Source organism: Eublepharis macularius, chromosome 17, assembly GCF_028583425.1.
Source record: "Eublepharis macularius isolate TG4126 chromosome 17, MPM_Emac_v1.0, whole genome shotgun sequence".
NCBI classification, from domain to species: domain Eukaryota; kingdom Metazoa; phylum Chordata; class Lepidosauria; order Squamata; family Eublepharidae; genus Eublepharis; species Eublepharis macularius.
The window spans coordinates 38,597,537-38,612,428 of NC_072806.1; the positions used below are offsets into that span (position 1 = coordinate 38,597,537).

General features: G+C 46.6%; 1 protein-coding gene across 2 annotated transcripts in view; it reads right to left on the reverse strand.

Moving 5' to 3' along the window:
• Positions 1–14,325, reverse strand: part of NF1 (neurofibromin 1) — a 290,705-nt gene extending 276,380 nt beyond the window's left edge. For both annotated transcript variants that reach the window (XM_055001104.1, XM_055001103.1), the window contains exon 1: positions 14,080–14,325. In XM_055001104.1, coding sequence (XP_054857079.1) covers positions 14,080–14,139 — 60 coding nt within the window. In that variant the 5' untranslated portion in view covers positions 14,140–14,325. The remainder of the gene's footprint in view (positions 1–14,079) is intronic.
• Positions 14,326–14,892: the final 567 nt, after the last annotated feature.

Here is a 14,892-nt window from a genome sequence, read left to right on the forward strand (position 1 = left end):
TTGGGCTTCAAAAGAACTGAAGCTGGTGGTTAAAAGACAGGATTTAGGCTGACCTGTTAGTCTTCCCAAAAGTCTTCCTAGTCTTCTCCCTAGTCCACCTGTGGGCTTGGAAAACAAATAATCGGATGTTTTTGAGGAGAATTTCATACTTGCATCACAAGTTGTAGTTACGGAAAAAAAAGATAGTCAGTTTTTAGGCAAGAAAGACAGAATCAGACCTTTAAAAGGAATTCAGTTGAAGCAAGCTTAGGTGTAGTTTTACCACACACACAAAAATTAGGTTACGTGGGCTCAGAAAAAGGCAAACGCAGGCTAGTGCTCAAGAGGGCAGGTAGACAGGAACAGTCACCGGTAGCAGGTTAGTGAGTCAAGATCAAGAGCAGGCTAGTTAACGCTCCGGCTAAGAGTACAGCTTACTTCAGTGAAGTAATCCAGGGGGACAGAATGAGCAGCAGGAGGGGGGTGCAGTCAGGACCCAGGGGGAAAAATCTGTGCTTGTAGAAGGCGCAGAAGAAGGGGGGAGTGGCGGCTTTCCTCCCACCCGTGCAGAGGTCGGCCTTAATGCTGCCTTCCCCCCCTCCCCTTCTGGCAGGGTTAGCAAAGCAAAGAGGTGATGCTCTGCCCCCTCTGGCTATTCTCAAACTGGCCACAGTGATGGAGGCCATCGGAGAGGTAGATGGCACCAGTGGGAACATGGGGCAAGAGCCAGGTATCAGTGGGCACAGTAGCAAGCAGCTTTCTGAGCCCTAGGAGTCACGTGCCGCCAATCTACTGAACTGCGAGGTCAGGAAAGAGACCGTCGGGCCAGATGTCTCTCTCGTAGCTCAGGGGCTCGTCTTGTGATTTCCAATGGGCGTGCAGCGTGAACATGCTTTTTCCCACACGGGCAAGACTGTCAACTTACACTGTTCACATCTGCTCCCCTACAGGGGTTGAGCAACTGGTTTTCCTGATGATCATCTTGCTACTCTTTGACTCGCCAGTCCTAGACTGAGTGTAGTGAGCATGTGCACAGACTCTCAGTCTATTAGGAAAAAAAAAACCTTCCCAAAACTTAACAAGAACTCAATAGGGAAGTTAGCTAATTTGATTGGTGCTATACACAATCCACATTCCAAATTGTGTGCTTAAAAAAACTTTTTAAAACCCTCAACTGAAGCCTAGCTGTTGTGCAGCATGGGAGGAAGTTGGTGGCGCTCACCACCTCTTGGCACAATTCTGTGCAGAAATTAAATACAGTCCCAAAAACGTTCTTGCCACTCTCACAAAGAAAAATCCACAAATATCATTGAAACAAGAAATGTTACTATGTAGACAAGCGTCTTGATTAAAACAAGCAGAGCCCACAAAAGCTAAGTGTGTGCCTACTGCATTGGTGTTGTGTTTCTTCTTTACCAGGGGTGGGAAGGAACAGGAGCGCCAGGGATGAAGGGCAGCTGCAGTTCCTGAGGCTCCTCCAGCAAGTTGAGAGTCGAGGCTCCCTTCGTCAGATATAGGAGTGGGAAAAGGAAGGAGTCCTCATCACCCAGGCAATGAGTGGAAGGGGTATTGTAAACTAGTGTGTTAGGAAGCTACCTATAATACATGTAATTAGCTTGACAGAGCATGATTCAAAGTGCAGAAAATAAGAATCTGTAATGTGAGAAAAATCCTATCTCCTGATTCAACCCTGGGGGATCCATTGTTCCAAATTTGCAAATAAACTCCATTTCAGCAATCTCACCTTGTAATTTTCCTTTGATGTTTCTCTGCTTGAGAACCGCTACTCTTAGGCAGATTAAAATGTTCTTCCACTGGTTTTTGAATGTTGTGATTTTTGATATCAGAATTATGTCCATTTATTATTTTGCAAAGGGACTGGCTTGCTAAATTTAAGCATACATAAATTCTCTAGCAGAAACATCCCTTTGTGGAATATTACATTATAACAAGCCTCCAGAATAATTTTAAGCAAGAAGCAGTGGAACTGCTGTACTATAAAGAGCCAGAACTGAAAAATCAAAGGAAGATGGAATATTGCATCTGAGTACCGTCTGTATTTTAAATCTTGTTTCCCCCATCCAGTCTATGGTTATACATTAAATATAACCCAATGGAGTAAAGTCACGTTACCAGTTAATGACATGCCCTTCTGGCATGTAAAGATGCTTCATACCTCATTAAGGCATTGTTAAATTATTCCTGAGCCCTGAAAACTGGTACATGCACAGTCTGAGACACCCCAGTTACTAGGGGGAAGGGGAATCTGGACGCAGGCAATCAAAATATGGGATGCAAATTCACCTCATACCAGGCCACCAAAGAGTACCTCAACTCAAGCACAGAACCAAATATAGAACGCAGGAAGCTCAGCGGTCTCTTCAGCATTGGAGCATTAGACGTGGGGACATTTCCAGTAAGCACAGCCAAACCAGCAATTTGAGATGTTTGGACTAACTCACTCACAAGTACATCAAAATTGTTACAGGGAATTCCTGAAGAGCTAGTGCTCCAACTTGATATTCGTCTCACTCAAAATGAGGGGCTCAAAGTGTGTCCTTAAATAGTTAAGGTACTTCCAAGACGTTCAAAAAGCTGAAAATTGTCGCATGACTCCCAATATATGATATTCCCCAGAACGTTCTAAAAGGCAGACTTCTGGAACTTTCTTGGTAATAACAGGAGGAATGAGTACAACTCAAACGGTTGGAATATTTCAGAAAGCTGAAACGTGACACTAGTTATAGGAACAGCCTGAAAGGGAGACTTTAACTAGACATACAGATAGTAGAAACGTACCCCTAAATACCCGCTCTTTTAAATACAACTTAACATAGTGAGGGGGTTTGAGTATGTCAGCGAAGCCAAGAGCAATACCGTCAGGAGCACAGGCTTGGTCAAGAGTCTCAGCTCCTAGCAGTTTAGACTCCTCAAGGCAGAATGGTCAAAGTTGAGACACCAGACTAAGACGCCTCCACCCCCTTCAGGAATCAACAGTCACATCGGCAGAAGAGAACTGAGAGTTCCAATGGTGATGGGGGCAGAGGAATCCTTGAAGGTCAGCTACTGGGCAGCAGGAGTAGCGGAAGGTGACACTGGCAGAGAATCCCTCACAGACAACAGTAGTAACACTTCAGATAACCCTGGTTAGTACAGCGCAGATGAAGCCAATGGTAAACCCCTTCTGACCATCTCTTACCTCGAAAATCCTATGATGAGACAATCCAAACTGAAAGACAGAGTGCTGGAAGACAGGATTGTTAGTTCAGATGTCACTACCAGGGAGAAACAGAGACTGGCCTGAACAGCATTCTTCTTAACGATGGGACTGGATGAAAGCTAAAAGGACTTCCAGTTGCTCATTTGACTGAGCAACACATATAATAACAAACACGGGATGTGAGGCAAGATTGAAATCAAAAAACAAGAAATGGAATGTTTAAACATTGCAATTCTGAGTATGCATGAACTAAAATGGCCAGGATTGGGGCTTTTCAGTCAGAAAATTACAAAGTGTTTTACTCCAGAAATGACAAACTCAGAAGCAACGGTCGGTGTGGCTCTAACAGTTTGGTGAGATGTAATGGAACCAATCAAGAGCTATAACACAAAGCCTGACCGTCTAATATCAACCAAACTTCACGGTTGATATTATATAACCATCATTCAAATTTATGCCCCAACTACAGATGCTGAAGAGGAAGACAAGTGTCTAAGGAGAAACTGATCATACACCTAAACAAGATACACTGAGAATCATAGATGGCTGAAATGCAGAAGTAGGAGACAAAGCAGAATTAAACTTTGCTGAAAAATTTGGACTAAGATTATGAAATGAAGCAAGAGAGCAACACATAGAATTCTGTGAAGCCAACAACCTGTTCACTGCAAATACATGCTTCAGACAACCTAAGATGATTGTACGGGTGGAAATCACTGGATGGCCAACACAGGAATCAAACAGACTACAGAATCAGAAGACAGAAAAGCTCTATTCTTTCTGCTAAAACAAGATCGCTAAAGATAAGGCGAGAAGCAAAAGTAAAAGGTGACAAGAATAGAATCAGACTTCTAAATGCAGCAACAACTTGTAGGGGTGTGCAAGCCAAAAATTTTCGGCTATAGCCGAAAGTAGAAAGCCGAAAGAAGATTCTCTATCGTTAAAGCCGAAAGCCGAAAGAAGAATCTCTTTCGGCTTTCGGCTTTCGGGATTCTTTCGGCATTATTTCGGCATTCTTTCGGCTTTTTTCTAAGGGAAAATGCCTCCGTCTTCCAGGACGCCTGGAGGAGGCATTTTCCCACCGAATAAGCCCAAAATTGGTGGGGACCTTCCTCTAACCCTTCTCTAACAACCACCCAAGTTTCAGACAGATTGAACTTTGGGGGGCCATGTTATGGCCCCCCAAAGCAGGTCCCCCCATCCTCCCATAAGAAAGCGAAGGAGCAGCATATTGTTAGCATGCTGCTGCTAATCTTTCTTCATTATTTCCTATGGGGAAAAAATGAAGAGGCAGGCTTCCTTTGCCAGGGGTGGCATTTTGCATGCAAAATGCCCCCCAACCGTCTGGGGCCCTTCTCCCACCCCTCCTCCCACCCCCCACCAAGGCTCAGCCTGCTCCCACTTGGGGGGGCCATTTCATGGCCTCCCCAAGTAGGTGCTCTAATCTCTACCACTGACAGCTGGGGGAGGCTTGTGTTGCCAGGGGTGGCATTTTGCATGCAAAATGCCCCCCAGCCCTCTGGGGCCCTTCTCCCACCCTTCCTCCCACCCCCCACCAAGGCTCAGACTGCTCCCACTTGGGGGGGCCATTTCATGGCCTCCCCAAGTAGGTCCTCTCAGCCCCTAAAGTCCACCCCTTACAGCCCCACACAAACCCAATTCCCCCCCAGCTGCCACACACAGACCCAAATCCCCACATTAGCCCCTCACAGACCCAAATCCACCCCCACCTGCCCCACACCCATAACCCCAGGAACAGGCTGGCAAAGGCCAGCCCTCTCCCTTTGTTCCCTATGCTGGGAACTTCTAAACTCTCTTTCCCTGGGCAATTCTGCACAGCCCAGGGGTGCCACAATGGTGGGCACACTTCTGAGTGCCAGCTGGTCCCTGTGAAAGAGCACCTGAACCACAGACACCCTCCCTCAAATTCCCCCACCACCTACAGAGATGGCTGGCCAGCCAGCCCCATTGTTCCCTATGATGGGAACCAACTGCACAACAAAGAATAAAACAAGAACAACACAAAATAAAGTTTTAAAAAAATTATTTTCTCCCTTCCAAAGTACAAGTAGGCAAAGCATTATGACACATTACACCAGCAGTCCCCCACACAGAAAAATTAAAACAAAACTCACTTAACATCAGAGAATCACAAAGCATGATTCCTGTCAAAAACACTTTATTTCTTGAACAGCTTTAGGTTACACAGCAGGGGGGAACACCAAAGGGCATGGCAGCACTATCTTACACAAAAATAACACAACTCACTTAACATCAGAGAATCACAAAAGCACAATTCCTGTCAAAAACACTTTATTTCTTGAACAGCTTTAGGCTACACAGCAGGGGGGGAACACCAAAGGGCATGGAAGCAGTATCTTACACAAAAATAACACAACTCACTTCACATTAAAGAATCACCCCAAAAAATTGCTGTCAAAAGCACTTTATTTCTGTAACTGCTTTAGGTTACACAGTAGGAAGGCACCACAGAGCAGGAAAGCAGTGTACTACACAAAAATAACACAACTCACTTCACATCAGAGAATCACACAAACACAATTGCTGTCAAAAACGGTGAAGTGGGTTGTATCATTTTTTGTAGTACATTGCTATCATGCCCTGTTGTGCCCTCCTACTGTGTAACCTAAAGCTGTTCAAGAAATAAAGTGTTTTTGCCAGGAATTGTGTTTTTGTGATTCTCTGATGTTAAGTGAGTTGTGTTATTTTTGTGTAAGATAGTGCTGCCATGCCCTTTGGTGTTCCCCCCTGCTGTGTAACCTAAAGCTGTTCAAGAAATAAAGTGTTTTTGCCAGGAATTGTGTTTTTGTGATTCTCTGATGTTAAGTGAGTTGTGTTATTTTTGTGTAAGATAGTGCTGCCATGCCCTTTGGTGTTCCCCCCTGCTGTGTAACCTAAAGCTGTTCAAGAAATAAAGTGTTTTTGACAGGAATCATGCTTTGTGATTCTCTGATGTTAAGTGAGTTTTGTTTTAATTTTTCTGTGTGGGGGACTGCTGGTGTAATGTGTCATAATGCTTTGCCTACTTGTACTTTGGAAGGGAGAAAAAAAATTTAAAACTTTATTTTGTGTTGTTCTTGTTTTATTCTTTGTTGTGCAGTTGGTTCCCATCATAGGGAACAATGGGGCTGGCTGGCCAGCCATCTCTGTAGGTGGTGGGGGAATTTGAGGGAGGGTGTCTGTGGTTCAGGTGCTCTTTCACAGGGACCAGCTGGCACTCAGAAGTGTGCCCACCATTGTGGCACCCCTGGGCTGTGCAGAATTGCCCAGGGAAAGAGAGTTTAGAAGTTCCCAGCATAGGGAACAAAGGGAGAGGGCTGGCCTTTGCCAGCCTGTTCCTGGGGTTATGGGTGTGGGGCAGGTGGGGGTGGATTTGGGTCTGTGAGGGGCTAATGTGGGGATTTGGGTCTGTGTGTGGCAGCTGGGGGGAATTGGGTTTGTGTGGGGCTGTAAGGGGTGGACTTTAGGGGCTGAGAGGACCTACTTGGGGAGGCCATGAAATGCCCCCCCAAGTAGGAGCAGTCTGAGCCTTGGTGGGGGGTGGGAGGAAGGGTGAGAGAAGGGCCCCAGAGGGCTGGGGGGCATTTTGCATGCAAAATGCCACCCCTGGCAACACAAGCCTTCCCCAGCTGTCAGTGGTAGAGAAAAGAGCACCTACTTGGGGAGGCCATGAAATGGCCCCCCCAAGTGGGAGCAGTCTGAGCCTGGGTGGGGGGTGGGGGGAAGGGTGGGAGAAGGGCCCTTGAGGGCTTGGGGGCATTTTGCATGCAAAATGCCACCCCTGGCAACACAAGCCTCCCCCAGCTGTCAGTGGTAGAGATTAGAGCACCTACTTGGGGAGGCCATGAAATGGCCCCCCCAAGTGGGAGCAGGCTGAGCCTTGGTGGGGGGTGGGAGGAGGGGTGGGAGAAGGGCCCCTGAGGGTGAGGGGGCATTTTGCATGCAAAATGCCACCCCTGGCAAAGGAAGCCTGCTTCTTCATTTTTTCCCCATAGGAAATAATGAAGAAGATTAGCAGCAGCATGCTAACAATATGCTGCTCCTTCGCTTTCTTATGGGAGGATGGGGGGACCTGCTTTGGGGGGCCATAACATGGCCCCCCAAAGTCCAATCTGTCTGAAACTTGGGTGGTTGTTAGAGAAGGTTTAGAGGAAGGTCCCCACCAATTTTGGGCTTATTCGGTGGGAAAATGCCTCCCCCAGACGTCCGGGAAGACGGAGGCATTTTCCCATTGAAAAGCCGAAAGAAAGCCGAAAGAATCCCGAAACGTTTCGGCTTTTTTCTTTCGGCTACCCGAAACGTTTCGGCATTCCCCGAAACGTTTCGGCATTCCCCGAAAGAAGCCGAAACACTTTTGTTTCGGCATTCTTTCGGCATTCTGAATGCCGAAACGCACATCCCTAACAACTTGTATGCAGAGACAAGGGAGATCTATTACAATAACCAATGCAAAGAAATAAAAAAGGGAAAAAGGAAGAACGAGATCTATTCAATAAAATCAAAAGGAAATTCATACCATGGCCAGGGATGCTGAAAGATCAACATGGAAATACAGTACCTGATCAGGACAAAATAAAGAAAAGATGGAAACAATACATAAAGAATTATACAGAAGAGATGGAAGGATGACAGATTCCCTCAAAGAAGATTCTTTTGACCAAGAACCTGACATTTTAGAAAGTGAAGTGAAAGCTCCACTCAAAGAAATTAGGAGAAACAAATCATCAGGAAGTAGATGGTATACTAATAGAACTATTTCAGGCTACAGAAACTGAGTCCATCAAAATCATAACAAGAATTTGTCAGCAAACATGGAAAACGAAACAATGGCCTACAGACTGCAAATGCTCCAGTTCCAAAAAGGGGGGATGCCAAAGAGTGCAGCTACTATTGGACCATCACATTAATTTCCAATGCAAGCAAAGTGATGCTCAGAATTCTTCAACAAAGACTCTCACCATATATATGGAACAAGAAATGCAAGATGTTTAAGCTCAGTTTATGAAAGGAAGAGGCACTAGAGATCACATTGCAAATTTACAATGGCTAATCGAGTATACTAGGGAGCTTCAGAAGAAAACCAGCCCATGTTTTATAGATTACAGCAAAGCTTCTGACTGCATGGATCATGAAAAGCTATGGATAATGTTAAAAGAAATAGGTGTGCCACAACATATGACTGTCTTGATGTGCAACCTGTTCTTTGAGCAAGAGGTTACTGTAAGAAGAGAATATGGGGAAACAATGGTTTCCGATTTGTAAAAGTGTTAGACAAGGGTGTATATTGTCTTCTTGTTCAACCACATGCAGACTATATCATATAGTAAGGAAAATTGGATTAGATTTAAAAGAAGCCGGAGTGAAAATTGGTGGAACATTAACAATTTGAGATATGCCGATAATTAGCACATTACTAGCAGAAAACAGTAAAGACTTGAAAAGACTACTGATGAAGGTTAAAGGAGAAAGTACCAAAGCAGGATTACAGTTGAACATCAAGAAGATAAAAGTCATGACTACTGAGAAATTACACAGTTTTAAGGTTGACAGAGAACAACAACAGAACACCACTAGCAGTCACATACAGTTCCCAGCTCAAATCAGTTCAACACATCATTAACGACCTGCAACCTAAGCTGGACAATGATACTGCTCTCTCACAGGCACTGGGAGGCAAACCTTTTCTTGCCCACAGATAGCCCCCCAACTTTAAATAACTCCTTACTCACAACAATGCACTTCCCAACATGGACAGAAAACTCTGGGCCTGCAATAAACCAAGATGCCAACTCTGTATTCACTCCAACACCAGCAATACCATCTCAGATTCATTCACTTGTATAGATCAATGCCCTTCAAGTCTATATTGGAGAAACAAATCAGCCCTGTCACAAAACAATGAATGGATATAAATCTGATATCAAAAATCACATTCAAAAAAGCCGACAGGAAGAACACTGAAATGTGGTACTGAAGGAGAGCCTTATGGATACCATGGAGGGCCAAAAATTCTCCCTAGAAGCTAAAATGACAAAACTGAGACTATCGTACTTTGGTCACATCATAACTCACTGGAAAAGTCAATAATGCTAGGAAAAGTGGAAAGCAGTAAGAAAAGAGGAAGGCTGAAAATGAGATGGCTTGACAACAAAAGAAGCCATGTCTTCCAGTTTGCAAGATCTGAGCAAGGCTGCAAATGATAGGATGTTTTTTAAGTCTTTCATTCATAGAGTCGCCATAATTCGGAAGCAACTTGATGGCACATAATACACATACACATCCCAAAATGGTTCCAGACCATCCAGAAATATTAAATTTGGAGCCTATGCTATGCTGTCTACTAGGTAACATTAAAGTGAGACTTTTTAACATCTAAAATACAGGGCATGTTTACCACTTAATGGTTCCAGCATCCCATATAAATGCAAGCAAAGTCATTCATGGGATGCAATACTGCATTATACCTTGTATTCCCCTAAATCAGTAAGAATGAGATCCTGCTTGGGAGTGAATGAATATTTCTATAAACGAAAAACTATCCACACTTGCAAAATTCAAGATTTGTGAGGTCTCAGAAAAAGAATGGTCCTTTAATAGGGCATGCCAGGGATTGAACTTGGGGCCTTATGCAAAAAATGTGCTGTAATCCTAAAAACATATGGCACTGCATTATATCATGTCAGACCATTAGTACATCTAGCTTAGCAATATCTAGTTTTGCCAAGATATTATGCAAGAAAAGGTCTTTCTTGCTACCTGAGATTCTCTAACTGGAAATGCCAAGAACTGAACTTTGGACCTTCTGCATCTAAAGCATGTGCTCTACCACAAATTTAATTTACAATCAGGGGACCTGCAAGGACTTGCAGGGGCAATCTTGTTTTCCCCTCCCAATTATTTCCTCTTTCCTTTCCCTGGCATCCCCCATATCTCCCCCCTTTTCATACATCTTTCTCCCTTCCCCATGCACCAACCACCCTATTTTTATCTGTCCCCACCTGTCTTCAAGCTTTCATTCCTCCCCCACCCAGCACCCTCTTCTGGCAAAGCTCTGGCCAAGTTGCATGCTGGTGGCTGAGCTGGACCCAGTTGCACAATGAGGGACCTGCAATGACATGCAGGGGGTACCTGACTACCCCCTCCCATATCACCTTTCCCACACGATTTCCTCTTTCCATCCTCCAGCAAGCAGTCCACACTTTTCTCTGCTTTCTTCTCTCCACCCCCACCCATCTACCTTTTATCTACCTCCCATCCTCATTTATATTATTTATTTATTTGATTTGATTTATACCTCTACCTTTTTCCATAACAGAGACCCAAAGCAACGGACAATAGAGACCCAACGCAAGTATTTTATTCTCACAACTCTCTGAGGTAAGTTAGGCTGAGTGTTCATGACTGGCCCAAAGTCACCAAATAAGCTTCCACAGCAAAGCGGGAGTTCTAACCTGGGCCACCGAGATCAGTGTGAAGCTCGAACCACTACACTACTATCTTTCATAGGGCAGCTGATGTTGAACAGTATCAAGTAGCAAAGACTGAGTGAGTAATGCAAACTGTATGGTAGCAAGTCACCCTAGTGGTTACTGCTGGGCTGGACCAGATGAGTCTTCCCTCAAAGACCAAAATACCCCTGGAAAGGACTCTGACCCCTCCTCCAGCCTTTTACTAACAGAAACGGAGCATGGAAGGCTGGCAATACTGTTGTGGTTGCCTAGCAATGGCCACCAATGTGCATTTGTTTTTATTTATTTATTTGATTAGATTTTTAGTCCGCCCTCCCCACCAAGCGGGCTCAGGGCGGAGCACAACATTTTAATTTACATAAAAACACATAAAAGCAGATAAAACTTCTTAAAGCTACAGGTGTTCCTTTTATTATGGAGGTTTAACCCCCCCCCCCCACACACACACACACCAATTTTGTAGATTTCACCTTATTCTGCAAGCCTGGGAAACTTTTCAAGCTTACAGAAAGATCTGTCTTGTCTGCCCATGGCTCCAATCTCTTGATTTAAGTATCCACACATGAGGTCAAGTTAAAACTAGATATATTGATTAATGCACGCATACAGCAAGTTTAATTTGTTTTAAAAGTCCAACATAAACCTCTTCTCAAATAAGCAACCACTTAGCAGACACAGAAATGCATCAAAGGAAAGTTGCTGATTTCCATCATTCGTAATCCGACCATGGCTGTAATTAGATCAAGGTGGGTAGCTGTGTTAGTCTGTCTGTAGCAGCAGAAAATAGCAAGAGTTTAGTAGCACCTATAAGACTCACAAAATTTGTGGTAGAGTATGAGCTTTCGTGAGTCACAGCTCACTTCAGCTACAGCTAGAATGTGAGTCCATCTGTCCTTATATCCTCACAATGTCGATGGATTTCCATTCTGTATGGCTAAATGTGGTACCTTCACATTCTACCTGTATCTGAAGAACTGAGCTGTGACTCACAAAAGCTCATACTCTATCACAAATTTTGTTAAATCTTATAGGTGCTACGGGACTTTTGCTCTCTTCTACTGCTACACAGTAACACAGCTACCCATCTTGGTCTATCTCCATAGAAGGCACCACCTTTAGCTGTATAGAATGGAAATCCATCGGCATTATGAAGATATAAGGACAGGTGGACTCACATCCTAGCTGTATCTGAAGAAGTGAGCTATGGCTCATGAAAGTTCATACCCTACCACAAATACTGGACTCTTGTTCTTTTCTACAGTTTATCTATATGACCTCACGAAGTTTGTTAGGCTTGACTTGCATTGCATTCCTCTCCTGGAGCTCATTTCAAAACTCTGACCACAGTAAGAAAGCAGTCTCAAAGCTCAAGCGAGGGGGGAATTATTTTTCCCCCACATTTCAATTACTTTATAAAACTAGTTCATTCTAACTGCTCTGTACACCCCTCCCTTATATATTCTAAACATAAATACTGGATAAAATACTTAATATGAAGCAAGTTAATCTATTTCAATGGACAACCTGTACTGTGGCAACTTGAAGGCAGGGCAGATCACTGAACTAAATTTCGGCTCTTCCTGTTGTCCAAAAAGCACTGTGGAAAAGTAAGGAACCTGTGCAATATATACTGGACCCTGACAGAAAAAATCCAAACAGCTATTCTTCCTATAAACAGCTTCTAAACTTCCATAGCCTCAGGCTAAGAAATGTTTCCTGTTTCCATCATAAGTAAAGATTGTTTTCAATTGCTCCCTGTTTTAAAAACACAAGCCATTTCTCAAAGTCCATTTAGAAGAGTTTTCCAGTTCTCTAATGCTAGTGAGGCTAGATTATTTCCCTGCACCCAAATCCAACCCACAAACCCAATTTTTTTCAGATAACCCCTTTGATCGCACACAGGATTCCCTTCATTCCTCCAAACTGCCAGTGCAGCTTTACTGCCCCCAGAGAACTCCTCAGTCTCTCCAGTATGGGCACCAGTTGTTTCCAATCCCACTCAAGCGTCTCCCACTCCCAAAGGTGCGGTATGTATCCACAGCTACTTCGTTCATTCCAGAAGGCTTCCGCCTTCCACCGGAGAACAGCTGCAATGTATCCAAGCTGCTTTTCTTCACGTCACCCTGAAAACCCTGTCTTTTTTGCAACCCACAGAATTACATCTGAGAAACCCACAAGGAGAGGGTCCTTTCACATGTACTTTGCACAGGAGTCAACTCAGGAAAACCTGTTCCTCAGAACTCTCTACCAACAAGGTTCCCTGTCTGCAAGTCAGTTGGCTCCAGATCCCTCATCCTACCAGAGAAAAGCTGCATTATATCCCGCTGCTTCCTCACCCCACAAAAGGAAGACCCAACTCCGAATCGCCCCCCAAGATGCCTTCAGCAATGCCTGTGGAAATAAATCCACCTGAACCAGGCCATTCCCCCGCCCACGGCATCTCTTGTCCAAGGCAGCTGCTCACTGCCATTCGCCCGAGGAAGAGTCTCCAGAGCACTGCCTGGGGGGCCCAGTGAAGCCCTTCCACAGAGCAACAACTGCAAAGGCTGTTTTGTCTCGTATTTTGTTTGTGTCATTTATAGTCCGCCTTTCTCACTGAGACTCAAAGCAGATTACACAGGGTGAGATTAGTACAGTCAATATCAAAGACACAATGCCATAGGGTCCCCTCAAAGGCCATTCCAAAGGGCAGATGTGTCCCTAAAATGCTCAGGCCAAGTCCTTTTCTTCTCCCCATGCCATGACACCAAGAGGAAAGACCCCTCCCCTCTAATTCACACTCCCCCAGCAGCAACCCCTGGCACCCCAGTTTCTCCACTCTCATTTCAACTCCTCCAGAGCTGGGCCCTTTCCCCCCCAGGCATGAACTCCACCACATCCTTGGGGGAGCGACGGCCTCACCCACCAGAGAGGAGCCTGGAAGCTTCACCCTGCAGCTTCATCCCACATGCCCAGAGAAAGCCACTTCAGATCAGAAGGAGGCACATCCCTTCCTCTCCTCAAGCCAAGTTCGAAATTATATGGCAGGGTCTTCCCCCCCTCCCTCCCCCCCCCCCCACACACGGTTGCTCCTGGTGTTCGGTTTCTCCACCGGGCCTGGGGCCTCAGGTCCTTCCGCCTTCCAGCCACGAATGCCAAGGCATCCTTGGGGAGGGGCGCTTTCCGGCAAGATTCTGGCCAGCCATCCCAGCCGCTACCTCAGGAGGGAAGGGGGGCAGCCCCCTCCCCTCCCCACCCCACCCAAACCAAGGCAGGAGGCCAGCCCCCCCCCGACCCCTTCCTCCCACCCCCCAAAGAGCAGAGGAGGGAGGGGCGGTGGAGTCCTCCCCAGGCCCGACCCCCTCCTCGCCGCCCCCCACCGTAGGCCCAGCCCGGCCCCCGGCCCGCTACCTGCTCGTCGAAGCGGTTCACCACAGCCTGCACCCACTCCACCGGCTTGTGGGCCGCCATGTCCCGCCGCCCCCCGGGCCAGGAGGGGGAGGGTCTCGCCGCCCCCTGCCCCTGGGCTCGCTCCGGGCGCGCCGCCGAGCTCTCAGCTGCCCTCCTCCTCCTCCTCAGCCATCAGCGCCCACCAGGCCCCCCTGACACCGCGCCGGAAGCCCGTCCGCCCCCGAGAGTGGCCAGGCCGCCGGGAGAGGGAGGCCCGGGAGGGAGGGAGGGAGGCAGCGCGCATGCGCTCAGGGCAAGGCGACGGAAGGCGGGGAGGGAGCGCCAGGGGCCGCGCGCGCACACGCGGAACGGGGAGAGCCGGAGGAGGCAGAGGGCAGTGCGCATGCGGAGAGAGAGGCGGGGAGCGGAACGGAAGGGAGGCAAGGCGCATGAGTTGTCGGCTGCCCGAGGGGATGGGAAGGCGCATGCGTGGGCGAAAGCTGAGGGAGGTAAAAAGCAGCAAGACGGGGAAGAGGCAACTTTGCACATGCGCAATAGGCTAACGGCTGGAAGGGGAAGCGCATGCGCATCGGAGCGAAAAGCAGCCAAGGCGTGCGATAATAGGGAGAAAATAAAAGATGAGGACAAAGCGGAGTAATCCTGCGTCCGCGCTTTGATTGGTACTTGGTAATGCGCGTGTGCAAAGTTAGAGCCGAGCCCGGGTAGACCTGAAACGAGCGCATGCGTAAATGAGCGGGTTTTTTGATTGCGGAGTTCAGTCGGTTGTCTGGTCGATCTATTTCCACGTCTTCGGGCTCTTCTTCCCGCGTCTCC